At 51.3% G+C, this 19,469-nt stretch overlaps 2 protein-coding genes across 21 annotated transcripts in view; one reads left to right on the forward strand and one right to left on the reverse strand.

Moving 5' to 3' along the window:
- Positions 1–16,531, forward strand: PIGB (phosphatidylinositol glycan anchor biosynthesis class B). Of its 10 annotated transcripts, none has more exons than XR_014785283.1 (13): positions 1–190; positions 1,146–1,278; positions 1,814–1,934; positions 5,834–5,938; positions 6,154–6,284; positions 6,818–6,958; positions 7,389–7,440; positions 9,202–9,413; positions 9,740–9,804; positions 13,114–13,324; positions 14,075–14,255; positions 15,863–15,995; positions 16,096–16,531. XR_014785283.1 is itself a non-coding variant. In XM_084816499.1 (13 exons), the coding sequence occupies exons 1-13, from the start codon at positions 88–90 to the stop codon at positions 15,907–15,909; spliced, it is 1,563 nt and encodes a 520-aa protein (XP_084672625.1). In that variant the 5' UTR covers positions 1–87; the 3' UTR covers positions 15,910–16,531. The 10 variants fall into 10 exon arrangements, 9 of the variants coding, with proteins under 9 accessions (XP_084672625.1, XP_084672626.1, XP_084672631.1 ...); XM_084816499.1 differs by adding an exon at positions 15,395–15,455 and having other exon boundaries at positions 15,863–16,531; XM_084816500.1 differs by lacking the exon at positions 15,863–15,995 and adding an exon at positions 15,395–15,455.
- The window catches only part of CCPG1 (cell cycle progression 1), a 26,365-nt gene continuing 23,412 nt past the window's right edge, over positions 16,517–19,469 (reverse strand). For 8 of the 11 annotated variants that reach the window (XM_084816488.1, XM_084816485.1, XM_084816490.1 and 5 more), the window contains one exon: positions 16,517–17,196. In XM_084816488.1, coding sequence (XP_084672614.1) covers positions 17,013–17,196 — 184 coding nt within the window. In that variant the 3' untranslated portion in view covers positions 16,517–17,012. Of the gene's footprint in view, positions 17,336–19,469 lie in introns of all 11 variants that reach the window. The other 3 variants (XM_084816496.1, XM_084816493.1, XM_084816495.1) reach the window with 1 other exon arrangement.

The following is a 19,469-nucleotide window of genomic DNA, read 5'->3' on the forward strand; positions in this document are numbered from 1 at the left end:
TCGGGCCGCGCCCCCGCCGCCGGCTCGGAGGCGCCGTGCGCAGGCGCCCTTGCCGCGGGAGCGGGCGGGCCGTGCGCCGCCGCCGCCATGGAGCCCGCGCGGGGGGGGGGCCCGGTCCGGCGGCGGAGGCGGGAGCCGGCGCTGCGCCGGCCGGGGGAGCCCGCGGCCGGCCGCGGGGGGCGCGCCGCGGGTGAGCTGCCGCGCCGCCGCCGCGGCCTGGCCGGACGACCTCGCCAGGGCGGGGCGCGGGGAGAGCGCCCGGCGCGGAGGCCGGGCCGGGCCGGGCGCGCCCGTGGAGGCCGCCGCGGAGCGGGCCCCGCTCCCGACCCGCGCGCCGGCCTCGGGAGACGCGCGGCGGCTGGGCAGCCGCAGGGCCCCGCGCGGGGAGGCCGGCCCGGGGCGCCAGGGGCGACCGCCGCGCTTGGGGCCGAGCCCGGGAGCCGGCCGGGGGCGCGCCCAGCGCTGGCGCGGGAGGAAGGGTGCGGCGCCAGTCCGCGGCCGCCCCGGCGCCGATGCAGAGCAGCCGGCGCCCCCTCGAGCCTGGGGGAGCCGGGCGGCGCCCCAGCGCCGCGGGCCGCGCGCCTCGGCCTCCGGCGCCTCTCCCAGCCGCTGTTTGCGGACGACCAGGCCCCCGGCTGGCCCGGCCGCCCGAGGCCGGGGCAGTGACGCCCTCCGCGCCCCGCCCGGTCTGAGGAGAGCGCGCGCCTGGCGTCTCCGCGTGGCTCCGTTGCTCCTCGAAGTGGGGGATGATTCGGGGACCCGCCGGATCCGGACCCCCGCAGGCTGCTTTTGCTGTCGACCCCCGTGAGGAAACGTCAGGCCGCGATTCAGAATTCAGTTAGCTTTTCTGGTGTGACTCCAGATTCACATCTGGTGACTGCCTGTCATCCCCTTTGCTTCAGCCCCCAGAAACAGAAAGGAGACAAATGTGATTCACAGAGGAGTCGATCGCGCGCATGTTCTGTAGCCAAGGTTGTGGTGCAGAAGCTGTTTCTGAAGGCTGTTTACAGACCCCTCACCTTGGCTTTCAGGATTTTCCAGAATGACAAGAGATCAATATGCAGCTTTAGAAAACAGTCATGATTACAACACAAAAGCAACAAGAATAGGGTTTGCATGAGACTAATCTGTTCTGCTTTTTCCAGCTATTTTAGGAGAAAACATCTACCTGTGCTTGTTTTCTATCACGTTGAGGCTATTAAACTGCTTCTTAGTCCAGACAAGTTTTGTCCCAGATGAATATTGGCAGTCCCTTGAGGTTGCACATCACATGGTCTTCAAATATCCTGTTATAAATGATGAAATGAAGTAGAAGTTTAGCTATTCAGATGTTAGTCCTGTAGAACAGAATGGGTCTTTGCTTCAGCACAAAGTAGACATACTAACAAGGGGCTGCAAGCCTTGCATGCTTATTGGGGAGTAAGTCAAACAGGAGAGGTTGAGAGGCAAGCAGGCAAGGAAAAAGGTCTCCTCCAGCTGCCTCAAGGTTGGGGTGCTCTTGACAAGCCTGGCTGTGGGGTGAAACGGTACAGATGTTGTGTGGGGCCAAGTTAATTTAGGCATTGCCTAAAGACATTGTGTTGACGGAAGAACTCGGGGGACTTCTTATAGTAGCCAGCCAGTCACAGAAAGCCATTTGGCAGTGTACAGAATAAAACAACAAATTCCTGCTACAAAAGTGTACATTCTAATAAAATCTCAATATAAAACCAAAGGGGGGGGGGGGGAGGGAATGTACCAGATGGGCACAGAAAACACTACAAAAATAAATAACGCTACCGAACAATACATAAAGCACTCTCCTTAACGCTGACAATTATGGTTATTTGACCTGGGAGTGGGTGGAAGGTCTGCGGAGTCATCTCTACCCTCTGCTGTTCGCCAGCATCTACAAAGTGCTGCATCTGCTTGCGAAGGATGAGGTTCAGTTGCTGGTGAGCGCAAACTTCTTCCCCGTTTTTGTGCTGCCTGAGAAACATGCAGGAGCTCCACTGCCCTTGTGGCGGGGAATTCCTGGCACTCCCTTCCGTTGGCGCGACTTGCCTGGATCCTGCTGCCCGCCGTCTCTCGTCACGGCAGACTGGCATTCGGAGCCGGCTGTGTTGCATCCCGAGCGGGAGGCGCGTTGCTTGTGGCCCTGCTTCTGCTGAGCAGCCCTTCCATTGATAGCCAGGTGGAGGAAATTCCTAGTCCAGAAGCTCTTCTCCCCAACCTTTTGGTAGCCAGCTTGCAGCTGGGGCAGCCTCAGCCGTCAGAGCAGCCCTGACAGGTGGCTGCCCAGCCTCGTCTTGAACGCCTCCAGTGTGGGAGAGCCCACCGCCTCCCTGGGTCATTGGTTCCATTGTCATATTGCTCTAACAGTCAGGAAGTTTCTCCTGATGTTCAGCCGGAATCTGGCTTCCTGTCACTTGAGCCCATGATTCTGTGTCCTGCACTCTGGGATGATCGAGAAGAGATCCTGGCCTTCCTCTCTGTGACAACCTTTCAAGTACTTAAAGAGCGCTATCCTATCTCCCCTCAGTCTTCTCAAGGCTAAACATGCCCGGTTCTTTCAGTCTCTCTTCATACGGCTTTGTTTCCAGTCCCCTGATCATCTTTGTTGCCCTCTAAACCCTCTCCAGTTTGTCTGCATCCTTCTTAAAGTGCAGTGCCCAGAACTGGACACAGTACTCCAGATGAGGCCTAACCAGTGCTGAGTAGAGGGGAACTAGTACTTCCCGGGATTTGGACGCTATGCTTCTATTGTTGTTCAGTCGTTCAGTCGTGTCCGACTCTTCGTGGCCCCATGGACCACAGCACGCCAGGCCTTCCTGTCCTGCGCTCTCTCCCGGAGCGTGCTCAAGTTCATATTCATTGCATCCGTGATGCTATCTAGCCATCTCATCCTCTGCCGTCCCCTTCTCCTTTTGCTTTCAGTCTTTCCCAGCATCAGGGTCTTTTCCAGGGAGTTTTCTCTTCGCATTAGGTGGCCAAAATATTGGAGCTTCAGCTTCATTATCTGTCCTTCCAATGAGCAGTCAGGGTTGATTTCCTTTAGGATGGACTGAGTGGACCTCCTTGCAGTCCAGGGGACTCGTAAGAGTCTTCTCCAGCACCACAGTTCGAAAGCATCCATTCTTCGGCGCTCAGCCTTCCTTATAGTCCAGCTCTCACAGCCATACATTACTACTGGGAAAACCATAGCTTTGATTAGACGGACCTTTGTCGGCAAGGTGATGTCTCTGCTTCTTACTATGCTGTCTAGGTTGGCCATAGCTTTCCTCCCAAGGAGCAAGCGTCTTTGAATTTCATGGCTACAGTCACCGTCTGCGGTGATCTTGGAGCCCAAGAAAATAAAATCTGTCACTGCTTCCATTTCTTCCCCTTCTATATGCCAGGACGTGATGGGGCCAGATGCCATGATCTTCGTTTTTTTAATGTTCAGTTTCAAACCAGCTTTTGCACTCTCCTCTTTCACCCTCAACAAGAGGCTCTTGAGATCCTCTTCGCTTTCTGCCATTAGGGTGGTATCGTCTGCATATCGGAGGTTGTTGATAATTCTCCCGGCAATCTTAATTCCGACCTCTGATTCATCCAACCCGGCATTTCTCATGATGAACTCTGCATATAAGTTAAATAAGCAGGGCGACTATATGCAGCCTTGTACTCCTTTCCCAATTTTGAACCACTCGGTTGTTCCATCTCTGGTTCTTACTGTTGCTTCTTGACCCTCGTACAGGTTTCTCAGGAGACAGGTAAGGTGATCTGGTACTCCCATCACTTTCAGAATTTGCCACAGTTTGTTGTGATCCACACAATCAAAGGCTTTAGCGTAGTCAATGAAGCATAAATAGACGTTTTTCTGGAATTCTCTTGCTTTCTCCATGATGCAGCGAATGTTGGCGATTTGATCTCTAGTTCCTCTGCCTCTTCGAAACCCAGCTTGTACTTCCGGTAGTTCTCGGTTCGCATACTGCTGAAGCCTAGCTTGTAGGATTTTGAGCATCACCTTGCTGGCATGTGAAATGAGCGCAATTGTGCGGTAGTTTGAACACTCTTTGGCGTTGCCCTTCTTTGGAATTGGAATGTAAACTGACCTTTTCCAGTCTTGTGGCCACTGTTGAGTGTTCCAGATTTGTTGGCATATTGAATGCAGCACTTTAACAGCATCATCTTTTAGGATTTTAAATAGCTCGGCTGGAATACTGTCACCTCCGCTAGCTTTGTTGTTACTAATGCTTCCTAAGGCCCACTTGACTTCACTCTCGAGGATGTCCGGCTCAAGTTCAGTGACCGCACTATCATGGCTATCAGGGACATTCAGATCTTTCCTGTGTAGTTCTTCTGTGTATTCTTGCCACCTCTTCTTAATCTCATCTGCTTCTGTTAGGTCCCTGCCTTCTTTGTCCTTTATCATGCCCGTCTTTGCACAAAACGTTCCCTTGAGATCTCCAATTTTCTTGAAGAGATCTCTAGTCTTTCCCATTCTGTTGTTTTCCTCGATTTCTTTGCATTGTTCATTGAAGAAGGCCTTCTTGTCTCTCCTTGCTATTCTCTGGAACTCTGCATTCAGTTGGGTATATCTTCCCCTTTCTCCTTTGCTTTTCGCTTCCCTTCTTTCGTGAGCTACTTGTAAAGCCTCATCAGACAGCCACTTGGCTTTCTTGCATTTCTTTTTCTTTGGGACGGATTTCGTTGCTGCCTCCTGAACAATGTTACGGACCTCCGTCCATAGTTCCTCAGGCACTCTGTCTATCAGGTCTAATCCCTGAAATCTATTCCTCACCTCCACTGTATATTCAACAGGGATATGATTTAGGTCATACCTGAACGGTTTAGTGGTTTTCCCTACGTTCTTCAATTTCAGCCGAAATTTTGCAAGAAGCAGCTCATGATCTGAGCCACAGTCAGCTCCAGGTCTTGTTTTTACTGACTGTATGGAGCTTCTCCATCTTTGGCTGCAAAGGACATAATCTGATTTCGATATTGACCATCTGGTGACGTCCATGTGTAGAGTCGCCTCTTGTGCTGTTGGAAAAGAGTGTTTGCTATGATCAGCATGTTCTCTTGGCAAAACTCTATTAGCTTTTGTCCTGCTTCGTTTTGTACACCAAGGCCATGCCTGCCTGTTATCCCGGTGATTTCTTGATTTCCTACTTTAGCATTCCAATCCCCTATGATGAAGAGGACATCTTTTTTTGTGTTAGTTCTAGAAGGTGTTGTAGGTCTTCATAGAACCGATCAACCTCAGCTTCTTCGGCCTCAGTGGTTGGGGCATAGACTTCTATTAATGCTTCTATTAATGCAGCCCAAAAAAGCACTGGCCTTTTTTTGCAGCCACATCACCTTGTTGGCTCATATTCAGCTTGTGATCGACAACAATTCCAAGATCCTTCGTACTTGTAGTGTGGTTGAGCCACGTATCCCCCATCTTGTAACTGTGCCTTTGGTTTCTTTTTCCTAGGTGCAGAACTTGGCATTTATCCCTATTAAATGTCATTCTGTTGTTTTCTGCCCAGCGCTCCAGTCTATCCAGATCACTTTGAATTTTGTTTCTGTCTTCCAAAGTATTAGCTATCCCACCCAGTTTTGTGTCATCTGCAAATCTGATCAGCATTCCCTGCACCTCCTTCTCCAAGTCATTAATGAAAACGTGGAAGAGCACTGGGCCCAGGACCGAGCCCTGCGGCACCCGCTCGTTCCCTCTCCCCAGTTGGAGAAGAGCCGTTGAGAAGCCCTCGTTGAGTCTGACTGTGATCGGTGAGTTGGTCATTCAGTGAATGACCAGCTCCCTTAGGTGAAGATGGCAGAAATAACGTGAGCTTTGACCTTGTGTTCCTCCCCTTCCCAACAGATCTGGCTTCCTAGAATTGTACAAGCCCTTCTGGCAGCACTTGCAGACGTGAAGTTATATGCCTTAGTGAAGCGACTGGATGACGCTGAGACGGCCAAGTGGGTGGTGAGTCCAGCTTCCCCCCTCCCTTCTCGTGTGCCTGCTTTGGCCGGTGATGTGTGCCCCAGCGCTGAGCGGCTGGCGGGGAAGACAAGGCAGCACAGTTAGCTGGGAGATGCCCAGCATCCTCCTGTCTGTTTGAGTGTCTTGTGAATCTCGCATCAAACGTGGTGTTGCCATGAACCTTCCTCCTATCAGCTGTTCTTCCAAATTGTTTTCAGTACTTCTGCCAGTTGAGTTCTTGGTTCACATGGTACTGCTGTACCAGAACTCTAACCAACACAATGGAAACTGCTCTCACCACCATTGCTCTTTACTACTACCCCATGGAAGGCACGAAGATGGGGAGCAGGTGAGACATTTTCTGTCAAGGCGGTGGGGGGGACACCCTACTTGTCCTTGAAACGTTTGTATTCTTGGGTTTGGGGAAGTGGCTAATATGCCACATAATCTGCCACATAATCGTTAAAACAGACAACTGCAAAAGCCAACCCATCTGTCTCTCTGTCTTGTTTAAAAGCACCTTTTCAAGGCAGCAAATGTAACATGCGCTAAGGCTGCAGTCCTGTGCACACTTACCTGGGAGTAAGCCCCTCTGCACCTGGCGGGGCTCTCTTCTGAGGAAGCCTGCTAGAACCGAGCTGCCAAGCAGAAAGGCTGCACACCACAGAAAAGTGGTGGTGTTCTTATCATCATCAGCATCAGCATCATAATTTCTATACCACCCCATAGCTGAAGCTCTCTGGGCAGCTTACAAAAACTAAAACATTATACGAGGTGTAAAGCATTTACATAAAAACATTTGAACAGCCAGTGCGTAACCATACGGGCTTTGCGAAAGCTGCCCGAAACTTTCCAGTCCTCAGTGTTTCCTCTCCTCTCCAGCCTTCCCTGCTTGACCCTGGCAGCTCTTGCAGTGGTGGTCCGCCCGACGGCTGCCATCCTGTGGGCCCCGTTGCTGCTCAGGCACTTTTGGAAAGAGCACGAGAAGCGGCGTCTTGTCCTGCACGGGTACATCCCAGTGGGGTGAGTGTGGCTCTCCTGAGCGTAAGTAAATGTGCCTGTTCGTTGTATTCCTGTTCCGGCTTTCCACCAAGTGGCACTCAAGGCGGCTAACAGTGGGAATACGTGTACGATAGAGCATGACGATGATGACGCGTGGAACGGCCGCTGTGAGACACTGGGTGGAAAGTCAGAAAGCAAAGCCGGGAGGGCACCTGCCAGACCAGCCTCCCCAAGCAGGAGCCTGGGCGCCGGCCTGTCACAGACGGCCTCCCTCGGCTGCCCACGCAGTGGTGCCCCGGAGCACTGTGGCCAGGTGAGGCAAGCGGCTGCCCCCGGGCCGCTGCCGAGCAGGGCTGTGCTGGCTCCGCGGGGGGGCTGTGGGGAAGGGGCCGGGCGGGGGCGGCTGCATCACCTCTGGGCCACGCAGCAGCTGCCTTCCTTTCCTTCACAGATTGATCATTTGGGGAGGCTCCCTAGTCACTGACCGAGTCTTCTTTGGCAAGGTGAGTTGGTGGTGGCTCAGTGCTACAGCCGGGCTCCCAAGGGCTCCCAGGCATATGCCTTGCGATGGCAGGTTTGGCCAGTGGCCCCCCCACCTCCCCCTGGGCCGCTGGTCTCCGTTCCTTCTCCTCCATCCTGGATCCACAGAGCTTTCAGTGCCTGCCTGGACCACAGTTCCGGCCGCCACCTCCTCCTGCTGCCACAGCAAGGCCAGCTCATTCAGCCCCTTGCCAACCGCGTAGGTGGGGAACTGGGCAGCCCTGGACCGGATGTGGGCCACGAGGGCTCCCTGCCCTGCCTGTGTGATGTGCCCCTCCCCCAGCGTGGCAATGAGGCCTGAAGGAAGGCCTTCCATTGCAGCCAGTGGGAGCCTCTGTTCAAGCGGGGCTGATGTTGGGGGTGGCAGCTGGGATGGAAAAAGGGCAGACACTCTCCATGTGCTCTGACCCCCCCACACACACACCTGCAATGAGACTGGAAAGCTGCAGCGGGAGGCCTTTTCCGGGGTGGGGATCACTCTCTTCGTATGAATGGATGTGTTATGTGTGGGAATGGATGTGTAGGAATGGCAGGGGCGGGGGGGGTCTGTGTACATGTGTGGGAGGGATGGGGGCCAGCTCACTGTTGGGCAGGCCCCCAGGAAGTTAATCCCAAGGGACTCTGTTCCTTGTGCAAAAAGATGCCCCTTGCCCTGATGTAAAAGAAGTCTGTGAAAACGGTGGTGAGGGAGCTCTTCCAGCCTCGAGGCTCTTCCTGGCTGCTTCCCGCTCGGCCGCACGGTGTTCAAGGGCGGCACGTTATTGCTTGTCGTCAAGGAAGCCCGTGATGGGCTGATTTGGCTGGCCATGGTGCTCTGCTGTACTTTTTCAGCTGGCAAAGGATCAGGGCTCTGCTGGAGCCGCAGCTGTTCTCGCTGAAGGGGGTGGGGTGAGGGTGCGATGGCTGTAATAGCAACACACCGCTTTGCAGGCCGCCAGCTAGGGAGGGCCGTGGCCCAGTGGGAGAGTGTGTGGCTTGCAGGCAGGAGGCCCCAGGATCGATTCCCAGCAGCATCTCCAGGCAGGGCTGGGAAAGAATCTTGCCTGAAGCCCTGGAGAACCACGGCCACCTGTCAGCGTCGACGAGACGGGGCTAGACAGACAGAGGGTGGTCTGGCTCAGGGTCCGGCGGTTTCCGATGCTTCTCGCCTGTGCAGCACGATGTGTGTAGCGGCCGAGCGTGGGGCAGGTGCGTGCTCTCGCATGCCCCACACCCACTTTGAAGGGCTGTTCGTCCTTGAACAAAGCAAGCGACGGACCTGCGTGGGCAGCGAGGGGTGTCCTGCCCCTGAGGAGCCATTGCGGGGGGCCGAGAGGGGGCCTTTCTACGTGGCTGCTTATCCTCTGGTGGACCTGCAGCCAAGGCCCAGAATACCCTGCCAAAAGGGGCCCTGGCACTTTCCTGGGCAGGGGGCCGCTGTCTCCTCTTTCTCTGCCACCATGGCTTTCCCTCTGGAAGACCAGATCAGCAAACACCTGAACAGCCATTCCGCCGTGATCTCTGCAAGGGATGGTTCCAAGAGAGGATTGCGGTGTTTTTAGGTGCTTATTGATCTGGTGCTTCAGTGGGAAGCGGATCAGAATCTGATGGTTCCCTTGGGAGGGGGGAATGCAGGGAAAGCCCTTGGCTGGCAAGAAGCAGGGCCAGCAAGACCCCTCGTTCCTCTCTCTCGCCTGTGTTGCCTGTTCTACAGCCTGACTTCCTTTGCTTCCTCACTCCTGCAGTGGGTTGTGGTGCAGGTGAACTTTCTGAAGTTTAATGTGCTGCAGAACCTGGCCACCTTCTACGGAGCCCACCCTTGGCACTGGTACTTCACACAGGGCCTGCCAGTCATCCTGGGCCCACATCTCCCCTTCTTTATCCATGGCTGCTTCCGGGCACCAAAGAGGCATCACATGTTCCTGGTGGCGGTGCTTTGGATGGTGGCAGTCTACAGGTATGCTTTCTTCCACATTTACTTGTTTATTACGATGTGTTGGTTTGTTTTCTGAATTTAGATACCATCTTTCTGCCAAGTGGTTTGCAATTTAATATGATAGCTTACAGATCTAATAGATAAAATAACAAGCGGAAAAAGAGATGGGGAGGGAAGAAGGAAACAAGCCAATTCAGGCATCAATTATCACATGAAGCTGCCCAGTTCTTTAATAGCGACCGGGTGGAATGGCTGCTGGGCGTCTTTTATTGACTTGGGAAGATGCTTAATGAGAGTCCGAGAACTCCTTACATTTTTCTAGTAACATTCTTCCTGCTTTATTACAGCACATTGAGCCACAAAGAATTCAGGTTTATTTATCCGGTGTTACCCATGTGTATGGTATTTTGCGGTAAGTACTTCCGCTTTAAATGCACAGTGATACTTTTATGGAAGTAGGTGCCCCTTTCAAGACTTCCACATTCCCAATGACATTAAATTCTAAACGTAAAGGAAAAACTTGCACAAAGGAAAAACTTGTGCAGAGAAAAAACTTGCTCATTTAGTTAGGAAAAACTAAATGGTAATGTCAATAAATAGTAAATTCTCCCAGTGGAGGGATGTTAATAGTGGGGTCCTACAGGGATCTGTATTAGGACCAGTGCTTTTCAACTTATTCATAAATCATAGATTCATATTCCAAGATCCGGAATTAGGAGTGAGCAGTGAAGTGGCCACGTTTGCCAATGTCGCCAAATTATTTAGGGCGGTTAAAACAAAAAGGGATCGTGAGGAGCTCCAAAAGGATCTCTTCAAACTGGGAGGATGGGCATCCAAATGGCAAATGCAGTTCAGTGTAAGTAAGTGTAGAGTGATGCACGTTGGGGCAAAACTTCCCAACTTCAAGTATAACCTGATGGGATCTGAGCTAGCAGTGACTGACCAAGAGAGATCTGGGGGTTGTGGTGGACAGCTCAGTGAAGATGTCATCCCAGTGTGTGGTCACTATAAAAAAGGCAGACTCCATGTTAGACATAATTAGAAGAGGAATTGAGACTAAAACTGCCAATATCATGCTGCCCTGATTCACATCTATGGTGCGACTGCACTCGGAATATTGTGTACACTTTTGGTCACTTAAAAAAAGGGTATTGTATGTAGAGCTGGAAAAAGGGCAGCTAAAATGATCAAGGGGCTGGAGCATCTCCCCTATACGGGAAGATTATAACAGCTGGGATGGTTTAGCTTGGAAAAAAGGAGGGTAAGGGGAAACATGATTACAAAATTATGCCTGTTGTGGCAAAGGTGGTTATGGAGACATTTTCCTTCCTCTCTCATAATCCTAGAACCCAGTGTGGTCATCCCATGAAGCTGATTGGTGGGAGATTCAGGACAGATCAAAGGAAGGACTTCTTCACACAGTGCATAGTCAAACTCTGGAATTCACTTCCACGAGGTGTAGTGATGGCCACCAATTTAGATGGCTTTAAAAGGGGTTAGACAAATTGCTGGAGGAAAAACCTATCAGTGGCTACTAGTCCTGATGGCTACGTGCTACCTCCAGTATCAGAGGCAGTGAGCCTATGTATACCAGTTGCTGGGTGGAACATGGGTGGAAGGGTGTTGTTGCACTCATGTCCTGCTTGTGGGTTTTCTGTGGGCAGCTGGTTTGCCACTGTGTGAGCGGAATGCTGGACTAGATGGACCCTTGGTCTAATCCAGCATCAGGGCTCATCTTGTGTTCTTATGACCTGGTTCACGTGTAACATCAACCCATTGGTTAAACAACCCATGCGCCGTCATCCACGAATGGGCTTACCATTTCCACTTTTACTCAGCAACCCATGCTTGGCCCCTTCGTAGGTTGCGAAGTGTGATATTGTTGCAGAACTCAGAGTCAGAGAGACCACGGAGTGAAGGAAAAAGAGTTTCTTTATTTAACGCGCGGGCTTAAGGCTGGAATCATTTCCAAAGAGCCAGAAGCCCCGATTTACATCAGCACATTGTTTTTATAGATATTGTGACACATAGGAAATGGCTCCTCCTCTCCCTCCCGTGTGGGGTTGCAGTCCTCAACATTTCTTCTCCTAGCACCATTGTTTATAATACAAGAAACTGGTTATAGGGTAACCATGATAAGCAGAGAACAGAAGAGAACATGATATACAATAAGCAAAGAACAGGAACATGATATGCAATTTGACTTAACCTTAGCCTTGCTGACAAGTCAGGAGATTTCCACATTTTTGTTTTGCTAAACAATAACTTGGCAGTAACATGAGGCTACTTAGTCTGACCCCTGATATGGCTGCTACAATATGTAAACCCAGGCCGCTGGGTTGTTTAGCCCCTGAACAACTCAGCAGTCCAGGTTCAGATGTTACATGCAGCAACCTACAAAGAAGCCGATTGTGGGTTGCTGAGTAGAAGTGGAAGGGGTGGGCAGGCTCTAGGCAGTGTGCTCGCTCCCCGCCGCTTGTCCCCAGGAGTTGTTACGTGTGAACAGCCTGGACGTTTTCAATGGTAAAATGTTATTTGAGAAGTGGTGGAATGTTACTCAAAAATGAGAAGCGGTACACCTGCAAAGAACCACAAATCATGTGATTTTGCGCAAGTGCTTGATATTGATTAAATGTTTTGAGCAAGGAAGCTCTTGCTTCTAAAAATATGGTGCAATACACTGAAACTGGGAAAGAGCATCAAAAATGCTTTGGTGTGGCTGCAGCGATGGTGTTGGTCCAGGAAGGAGTGCTGTCACGGTGCTGAAGTACACCAGCCCCGCATGGTCGTCCGGTTTCAGTGCAGGAATACTTGTAGAGGTTCTGATCTTGTCGTCCTGGACAATCATTTGCCAATCTAGAGCTGGGAAGCATAGATGGATCGTGGTTTTGGCTACCAACTCTTCAGAGGATTGTCGCTTTGCTCTTCAGTTGAGAGTCCCCATTCCCCCTCCAAAACTGAATGCTCAAAATGGCTCACATCGATTCAGACTGGGGATGGAGGAGCTTGTGTGCCTTCAGATGTTGTTGGACTGCAACTCCCATCCTCCCTGGCCAGCATAGCCAATGGTGGGAGGGATGATGGGAGTTGCCGTCGAATTCGAACAAGATAAACACAAACGGCCCAATAGTAAAACCCTCTTTAGTGCCCTATGACTAGCAAGCACATTGTTTACACAGGACCTTTTGAACTGCCATGCTTGGGCACGTAAGAGGAGGCAAGGGAGAGGGATGAGCAGGCTCAAAGGAAATCCAGGGTCATCTTCAAAAAGAGCCCTGAGACGCTGGCACGTGTGTGTGTGCGCGCACACAAAGGAGGATGGCTGCACACTGAAGGAAACATTGAGTAGCATCAGGTTGAGCTGAGAGAGAGGCCACTCCCAGTTTCTGCTCTTACGAGGAGGTGCTTTCTGCTTGACCCTCTTAAGCCTTTGTGCAGCGCCCTGGGTGTTTCCCATCCATGCGTGAAGAAGTCTTCCCCGGTGGGGTCTCACAGGGGCAGGGCAAGAACTGCACCATTTGAAGGGGCTGCTGGACTGCTGCTCCTTTTTGGGAGGAGATAAAGTTTGAGGTGGTGCCTTGTAGCCTTAGAAATCTGTCAGGATATCTCCTGCCCTCCCCACGAGGCCCCACCCACCAATGTGGGGCATGCATGCGCTGCCAGTGTTTGCAGAACGGTAGTCCTCCAAAATATGTCTACTGTGACCCCCCCCCCTCCCCAGGGCATTCGCTTAACCAGCTGAAAAGGTGGAGGAAGGCAGCTGTCTCCTTCCTGCTGATCTCCAACTTGCTGCCTGCTCTCTACACTGGTTTGGTCCATCAGCGCGGCACCCTTGCTGTGATGGGCCACCTGCAAGAACTCTGCAGCGCTCCTGCCCTGGAACAGGTGTCCATCTTTGTGCTGATGCCGTGCCATTCAACTCCTTATTACAGGTAAGAGGGGAGGCTGGTTGTCTGTCCAGTGGTACAGCTAAGACCGTCTACAACTCCAGTCCTATGCCCACTTACCTGGGAATAAGCCCCACTGAAATCAATGACCCTTCTGAGGAGATATGCATAGGACTGTGCTGTAAATCCTTTGATCTGGAATTGTCCTCAGTGGAATCAACTGAAGGGGCTGTTTCTCCTAAACGGTTTACTAGGAGGTTTCACATTTTTCATAGCAGCTTTCATGGATTTCTCATGTAATGCCTTGGTGTCTGTGATGAGGAGGCTGGGAAGCAGAGCCCCGCCGCCCATCTGTTTAACGTTTTGACCAGGCAAATCTAGCCTTTTTTATGGTAAAGGGCAACTTGCAAGCCTGTGGTTCAAACTGAGAGAGACCCTTCAGTGTTGTGTTCGTTGCTGAGGGCATTCCAGCAGCGCAGCCATTTCCACTTGCCCGTGTCCCTCCCAAAGCACAGGGCTCTCCCCTGCCTTCTGCTCGATGATCGCGAGGTTATCTTGGGACGGTCTGTTCATCCTACCTTTGCGTCAACCATGAGGGGACACCCCTGCTAAGCCCTCCCCATCCTGCAGGGGCTGCTGCCTTGGACAAGAGCCTCTCAGACATGCCTCCCGTTGCTGACCCCCCCGGGGGGGGGGTGATGCTCAGTCAGCCGATGCAGGAAGTGCCACCCAGATTTCCTGGCAGGCGGTCAGCCTCGCTCGGCCATGTCTGAACGCCGCCTCTTTCACTCCTAGCCACGTCCACTGTCGGTTGCAACTGCGGTTCCTCCAGTGCCCCCCGGATTTGACTGGAAGGCTGAACTACCTTGATGAAGCAGACCTGTTTTACTCCAGCCCTCTCAAGTGGCTCGGAGAAGAGTTTTCTAATGCGACGCTGCTGCCCTCACACTTGGTCTTATTCAGTGTGCTTGAACAGGTATGGAAGGTGCGAAACAATCCCAGGCCTGTTGCTTTGAGCAGGGTTTAAGCACCTACAAGCTAGAGAGAATTCCAGCTGCCTAGCAGCACAAGCTCATCCGTAAACTTCAAATGCCTCCTCTCAGTAGGGCCAATGGCATCGTCAGCCAGCAGCCTAGTCTCGGGAAAGATATGAGGGTGTGTGTCACTGCAGTCCCAGAAAGGGAATGCTGAAGACCATGAGAGTGTAGAAGGGCAGCAGCCCTGCGCAGGCCCCGAGTGCCACAGCTCTTGGTAGCGATTGCTGGGCCTCCCCCCCCCCCCCAGGACTTTGTCTAACCTCTTTGGAAACCACCTAAACACTGATTGGCGCATCTGGTGGCAATTAGCACCATCAGTTAACGCTGTGTTGTGTGAGGAAGGCCGCCCTTTTGTCTGTCCCCAATGCTCTGACCCAGCTAGCGCCCTCTTGCCCTTGTGATGTAGTTGCGAATTAGGGATGTACGAAAGTCACTTACCGTTTCACGGATTCATTCGTGGCAGGGGGGAGGCGCTCCGTCCCGCCCCCCAGAATCCTCGATGGGGGGGGGAGGCGCTCCGGTCGCGCCCCCCCCCCACGGAATCCTGCCTGGCCGGCTCTGCTCCGTGGCAATTCCGTGGAGCTGCCGGCCGGCTCCGCCTGCGGCCGGACATCCAGCCTGCTGCCGCCACTTGCGTCCCTCTAGTGAGCCGTGATAGGCTACGTAAGTATTTACGTAGCCTATCACAGCAGGCTTAAAAAAACAACAACCGTGTACGCAAGTGGCGACGGCTATGGCGGCCGCCATTTGCATTCTGTATTTTTTGCCGTTTTAGCCTAAGTAAATATTTACGTAGGCTATTACGGCGAAATAAAGGGGAACGCAAATGACGTAGTGGGCGCCATTTGCGTTCCCCTTTTTTTGGCCGTAATAGCCTACATAAATATTTACATAGGCTAAAATGGCGAAAAATACAGAACGCAAATGGCAGCCGCCGTAGCCATTTGTGTACACGGTTTTTTTTTTAAGCCTGCCATGATAGGCTACGTAAATATTTACGTAGCCTATCACGGCCTCTGCAGGGACGCAAAAGGCGTCCCTACATTAGCAGTGATAGGCTACATATGTATTTACGTAGCCTATCACGGCCGTGAAGAAGAAGGGAATGGCAAGTCGCAAGTCGGCACCAACGGGAGCCGGTAAGTGCTCCGTTCCGCGTGACTTTTGTGGGTTGGGGGGGGCGGAGGCTTTGTCCCGCCCGACTTTCGTGGGTTGGGGGAGGCGGGGGCTTCGTTCTGCGATGGATTTCGGGGGGATGAATGCACTTGCATTCGGCCTCACTGAGCTCCGTCGCGGAATTCTCTGACATCCCTAGTTGTGATGGATCAGGCCTTCATGGTTTCTGAACATAAATAGTACTAGCCAGAAGCTTAATATTATAAATGTAATAAAATAATCTAGCTATGAGGCCCCGCTTAAAGATAGGTTTTTAATGGGTAGCAAGTTTCTCATCAACAAAATTAAGTTGGAAATGTGAGAGAAACATGAATTAATAGCAGTATAAAATTCTGCAGTGGGGTTCTCTAATTGACCACTATCTTTAAAGGAAACGTTGGACGCGCTGATGGGGGCCAGGAGCCATGTTCTTCTTGAGTACTGAAGACAACTTGCTGCCCCTTTCCCTTTTTCTTGGAACACTGTGGTTGGCAGTTACTCACAAGCGCGTGGGGGTCTAACAGGTGGCTGTTCTCTTCCAAACAGGTGGCTTATTGAATAATGCAAATTTTCCACAATAGATGCACAACTTATGTGAGAGTGCTGTATTTCTTTTACATCTAGGATATATCATCATTTCTCACTTCAAACAGTTATGAAAAAGCTGCCACATTCTTTCATACCCATCTGCCTCAAGGGCGGATTGGCAGCTACATTTTTGTCTACAAAAGGAATCAAAAGCATTTTTGAAGATGGAGTGTTAACCATACAAGAACATGTGTAAAGATCAGCACGTGTGGTGGATGAAGCACAACTAAGGGGTGAAACCTAAATTGTATTCCTGTTCACTCAGAAGCAAGTTTGGCTGGGTTTAGCAGGACTTGAATTGCAGCCTTACACACTTTCCCTTTTGTTGTCAGGATGCATTCATTAATCATGACAAGAACAGGGTCAACATTGTGAAGGCCACCTTCTGTGACTGCTTTGCTAAGACTTCAGCCTTACTCAGAGCATGTACAGCTATGCAAACCCTTTATAAATAAAATACTTTTCCAACCAGGTTTTTATTTTTCTTCTACAATTTGCAGATGTGCAAGAAAATTCAAATGCAAGTCAGTAAGCTGATGAGAAACCAGCAGCCACAGCACATCAGCAGGTGCCACCCTGGCACTGACACAATAAGTAAAGTTATAAAATAGACACATTTCTGAAACAGCTTGAGATGAAATTAGTACATCATAATATGACTTTTAGGTCTGTATTCTAATGCCAGCAACTGCAAAGCAGCCTATTTTACAAGCACCCACAAACTACCATTTACCCTTATTTATTGCAATAGTAGAACTGCACCCAATTTAATGTTTCCCAAGAAGGCTGCCAGGCAAGATGCAGATTGAGAAGCTGGGCTGATCCTTTGCTGCGGTGGGGCGGGTTGTTGGAAAGGGGGAAACATGCACTTGATTGCTCCGTGAACAGCCTGAGCCAGCTCGCCGTCCGTGCTTTTGACCATCCTCTGCTGGGATCTGTAGAGCAGCAACAGTTCAGTACTTTGGATCAAAGGGCAGCTGGCCCATTTCTATCTCCAGATTTGCCATGTGTCTTCCGCTGGTGCGCCCCTGTTTGTGCCATCTGCCTTCTTTCCTGTAGCGCTGTTGGTACTTCGGGGTGTGTCTTTCCTGTGGGGGACCTTGAGTGTGTGCGAAAGGAGCCCTCTTTGCAGGATGGCTGAAAGAGAAGGCAGGAAGGCGGTTTGTGTGCCCCAGACTCTACTGCACGCCAGGCTCCCGCTTGGGAACGGAGGCCGATGCTGCAGACATTCAACCTGCCCCCAGCGCTGCAACCTCTCCACTTGTTTCAGAGAACCCTGATTAACCCAAGAAAGGACAGCAATTTACTTTCGGCATACAAAGGGGAACTCTTTGTGCTGCAGTGGTTAACATACAGGAAAGAAACCAGTAGAAATCAGCAACACCCCTAGTGGAACTCGCCCCTGTCTCCCAGGAGAGAGTTGTCATAACCACCACTTTCCTGGAGACATTCTGTGGATGCCAACTGCGAGGGAAAACAGCCCTGGTGTAGTTCAGTGGCGCATGCTGGGGAAGGCTGCTGCTCTTAACTGAGCAGCAGAACGCACGCCCTCCTCAGCAGCGTATTTTATTTGTTTGTTTAAAATATATCTTGGCCACCTTTCAGGGCAGAAGCCCTCCCAAGGCGGCTCACAGCAATAAAATACATAAAAACAGTTAAAATATTAACAGTGATAAAAACAATAAAACCAGCAACTATGTTAGCAGCAGCAATAGCAGTCATATCAATAGAAGGCCAAGGTAAAATATATTTTCAAGGCCTTCTTAAAAGTCTGCAATGATGGAGCATGGCGGACCTCTGATGGCAGCTTGTTCCAAAGGTGTGGGGCCACTGCAGAGAAGGCCCTCTCATGTGTGGTCACCCACCCTACTGCTCTCACGGGTGGGCAAATGAGAAGAGCCTCTCTCATCTTAAAGTGCAGGCAGACTGATATGGGTGAAGGCAGTCCCCTTCAGGTAACTTGGTCCCAAACTGTTTAAGGCTTTAAAGGTCAAAACCAGCACTTTGAATTGGGCTCAGAAACACACTGGTAACCAGTGCAGCTGGTGCAGTATAGGCGTTATGTGATCTAATTGCCTTGCCCCCACCAATACTCGGGCGGCCACATTCTGCACAAGCTGGAGTTTCTGAACCATCTTCAAAGGCAGCCCCATGCATAGCGCATTATAGTAGTCCAGCCTGGACTTGACTAGTGCGCGGATAACTCTCCAGATAGGGCTGGAGTTGGTGTACCAGCCTAAGCTGGTAAAAAGCACTCCGGGACACGGCAGCCATCTGGGCTTCCCCCGTTAGCTCAGAGTCCAGGAGGACTCCCAGACTGTGCACTTGGTCTTTCAGGGGGAGTGCAATCCCATCTAAGACCAGTTGTAAACCTTCATCTGAAGTAGTTGGTTTCCCAACCCACAGTACCCCCCATCTTGTCTAGATTAAGTTTCAGCTTGTTCACCCTCAACCATCCCCAAACAGCCTCCAGACACAGGGTCAAGAGGTCCACGGCCTCCCTGGGATGTGCAGATGGAAACAAGAGGTAGAGCTGCATATCATCCGCCTAGTCATGACATTTCAGCCTAAACCTTCTGCTGGAGGGGCCATGTTTCTGCAAAACATGGCCCCTCCAGGAAGTCCTGACTTGTGTGGCAGATAACTTCCTCCTACAGAAAGTAGAGGAAGAAAGTAGAGGAGCGGCTATCCTTGACTTGATCCTAACAAACAGAGATGATTTAGTGGATAAAGTAGCAGTTACAGGAACTCTGGGGAAAGCGACCATGTTGCACTTGAGTTCTTGGTTCTAAGGGAAGCAAAAGCCGAGTGTAGTCAAATGCTTACCCTGGATTTTAGGAAAGCTGATTTTAATAAACTTCGAACAATTATCAGTAAGGTCCCATGGCAAGCGACGCTAACGAGAAAAGGAGTCCAAGATGGGTGGGAGCTTTTAAAAAAGGAAATTCTCAAGGCACAATCACAAACCATTCCAACAAGAAGAAAAGGTGGAAGACAACGGAAGAAGCCAATGTGGCTTCACAAAAAGATTAGAGATGGCCTGAAAACAAAAAAGGACACATATAGGAAGAGGAAAGAAGGCCAAGTAATACAGGAAGAGTACAGGCAGGTAGCACAGAATTGCAGGGATGGTGTCAGGAAGGCTAAAGCTGAGAATGAGCTGAGGTTAGCGAGGGATGCTAAAAGCAACAAAAAGGCTTTCTTCAGCTACGTGCATAGTAAAAGACAGAGGAAAGAAATGGTGCTTCCGCTATTAAATCAGGATGGCAAAACGATAACAGATGACAAAGGAAAGGCAGAGGTACTCAATTCCTACTTTGGCTCAGTCTTCTCCCAAAAGAGGGTCTATGACCCCCCTGGCAAAGGCGAAGTACAGGCTGAAGGGGCAGGATTGCAGCTTGAGATCGCCA

This window comes from Heloderma suspectum, chromosome 11, assembly GCF_057233095.1.
Source record: "Heloderma suspectum isolate Gila_16-S chromosome 11, 16-S_ref, whole genome shotgun sequence".
NCBI lineage: Eukaryota > Metazoa > Chordata > Lepidosauria > Squamata > Helodermatidae > Heloderma > Heloderma suspectum.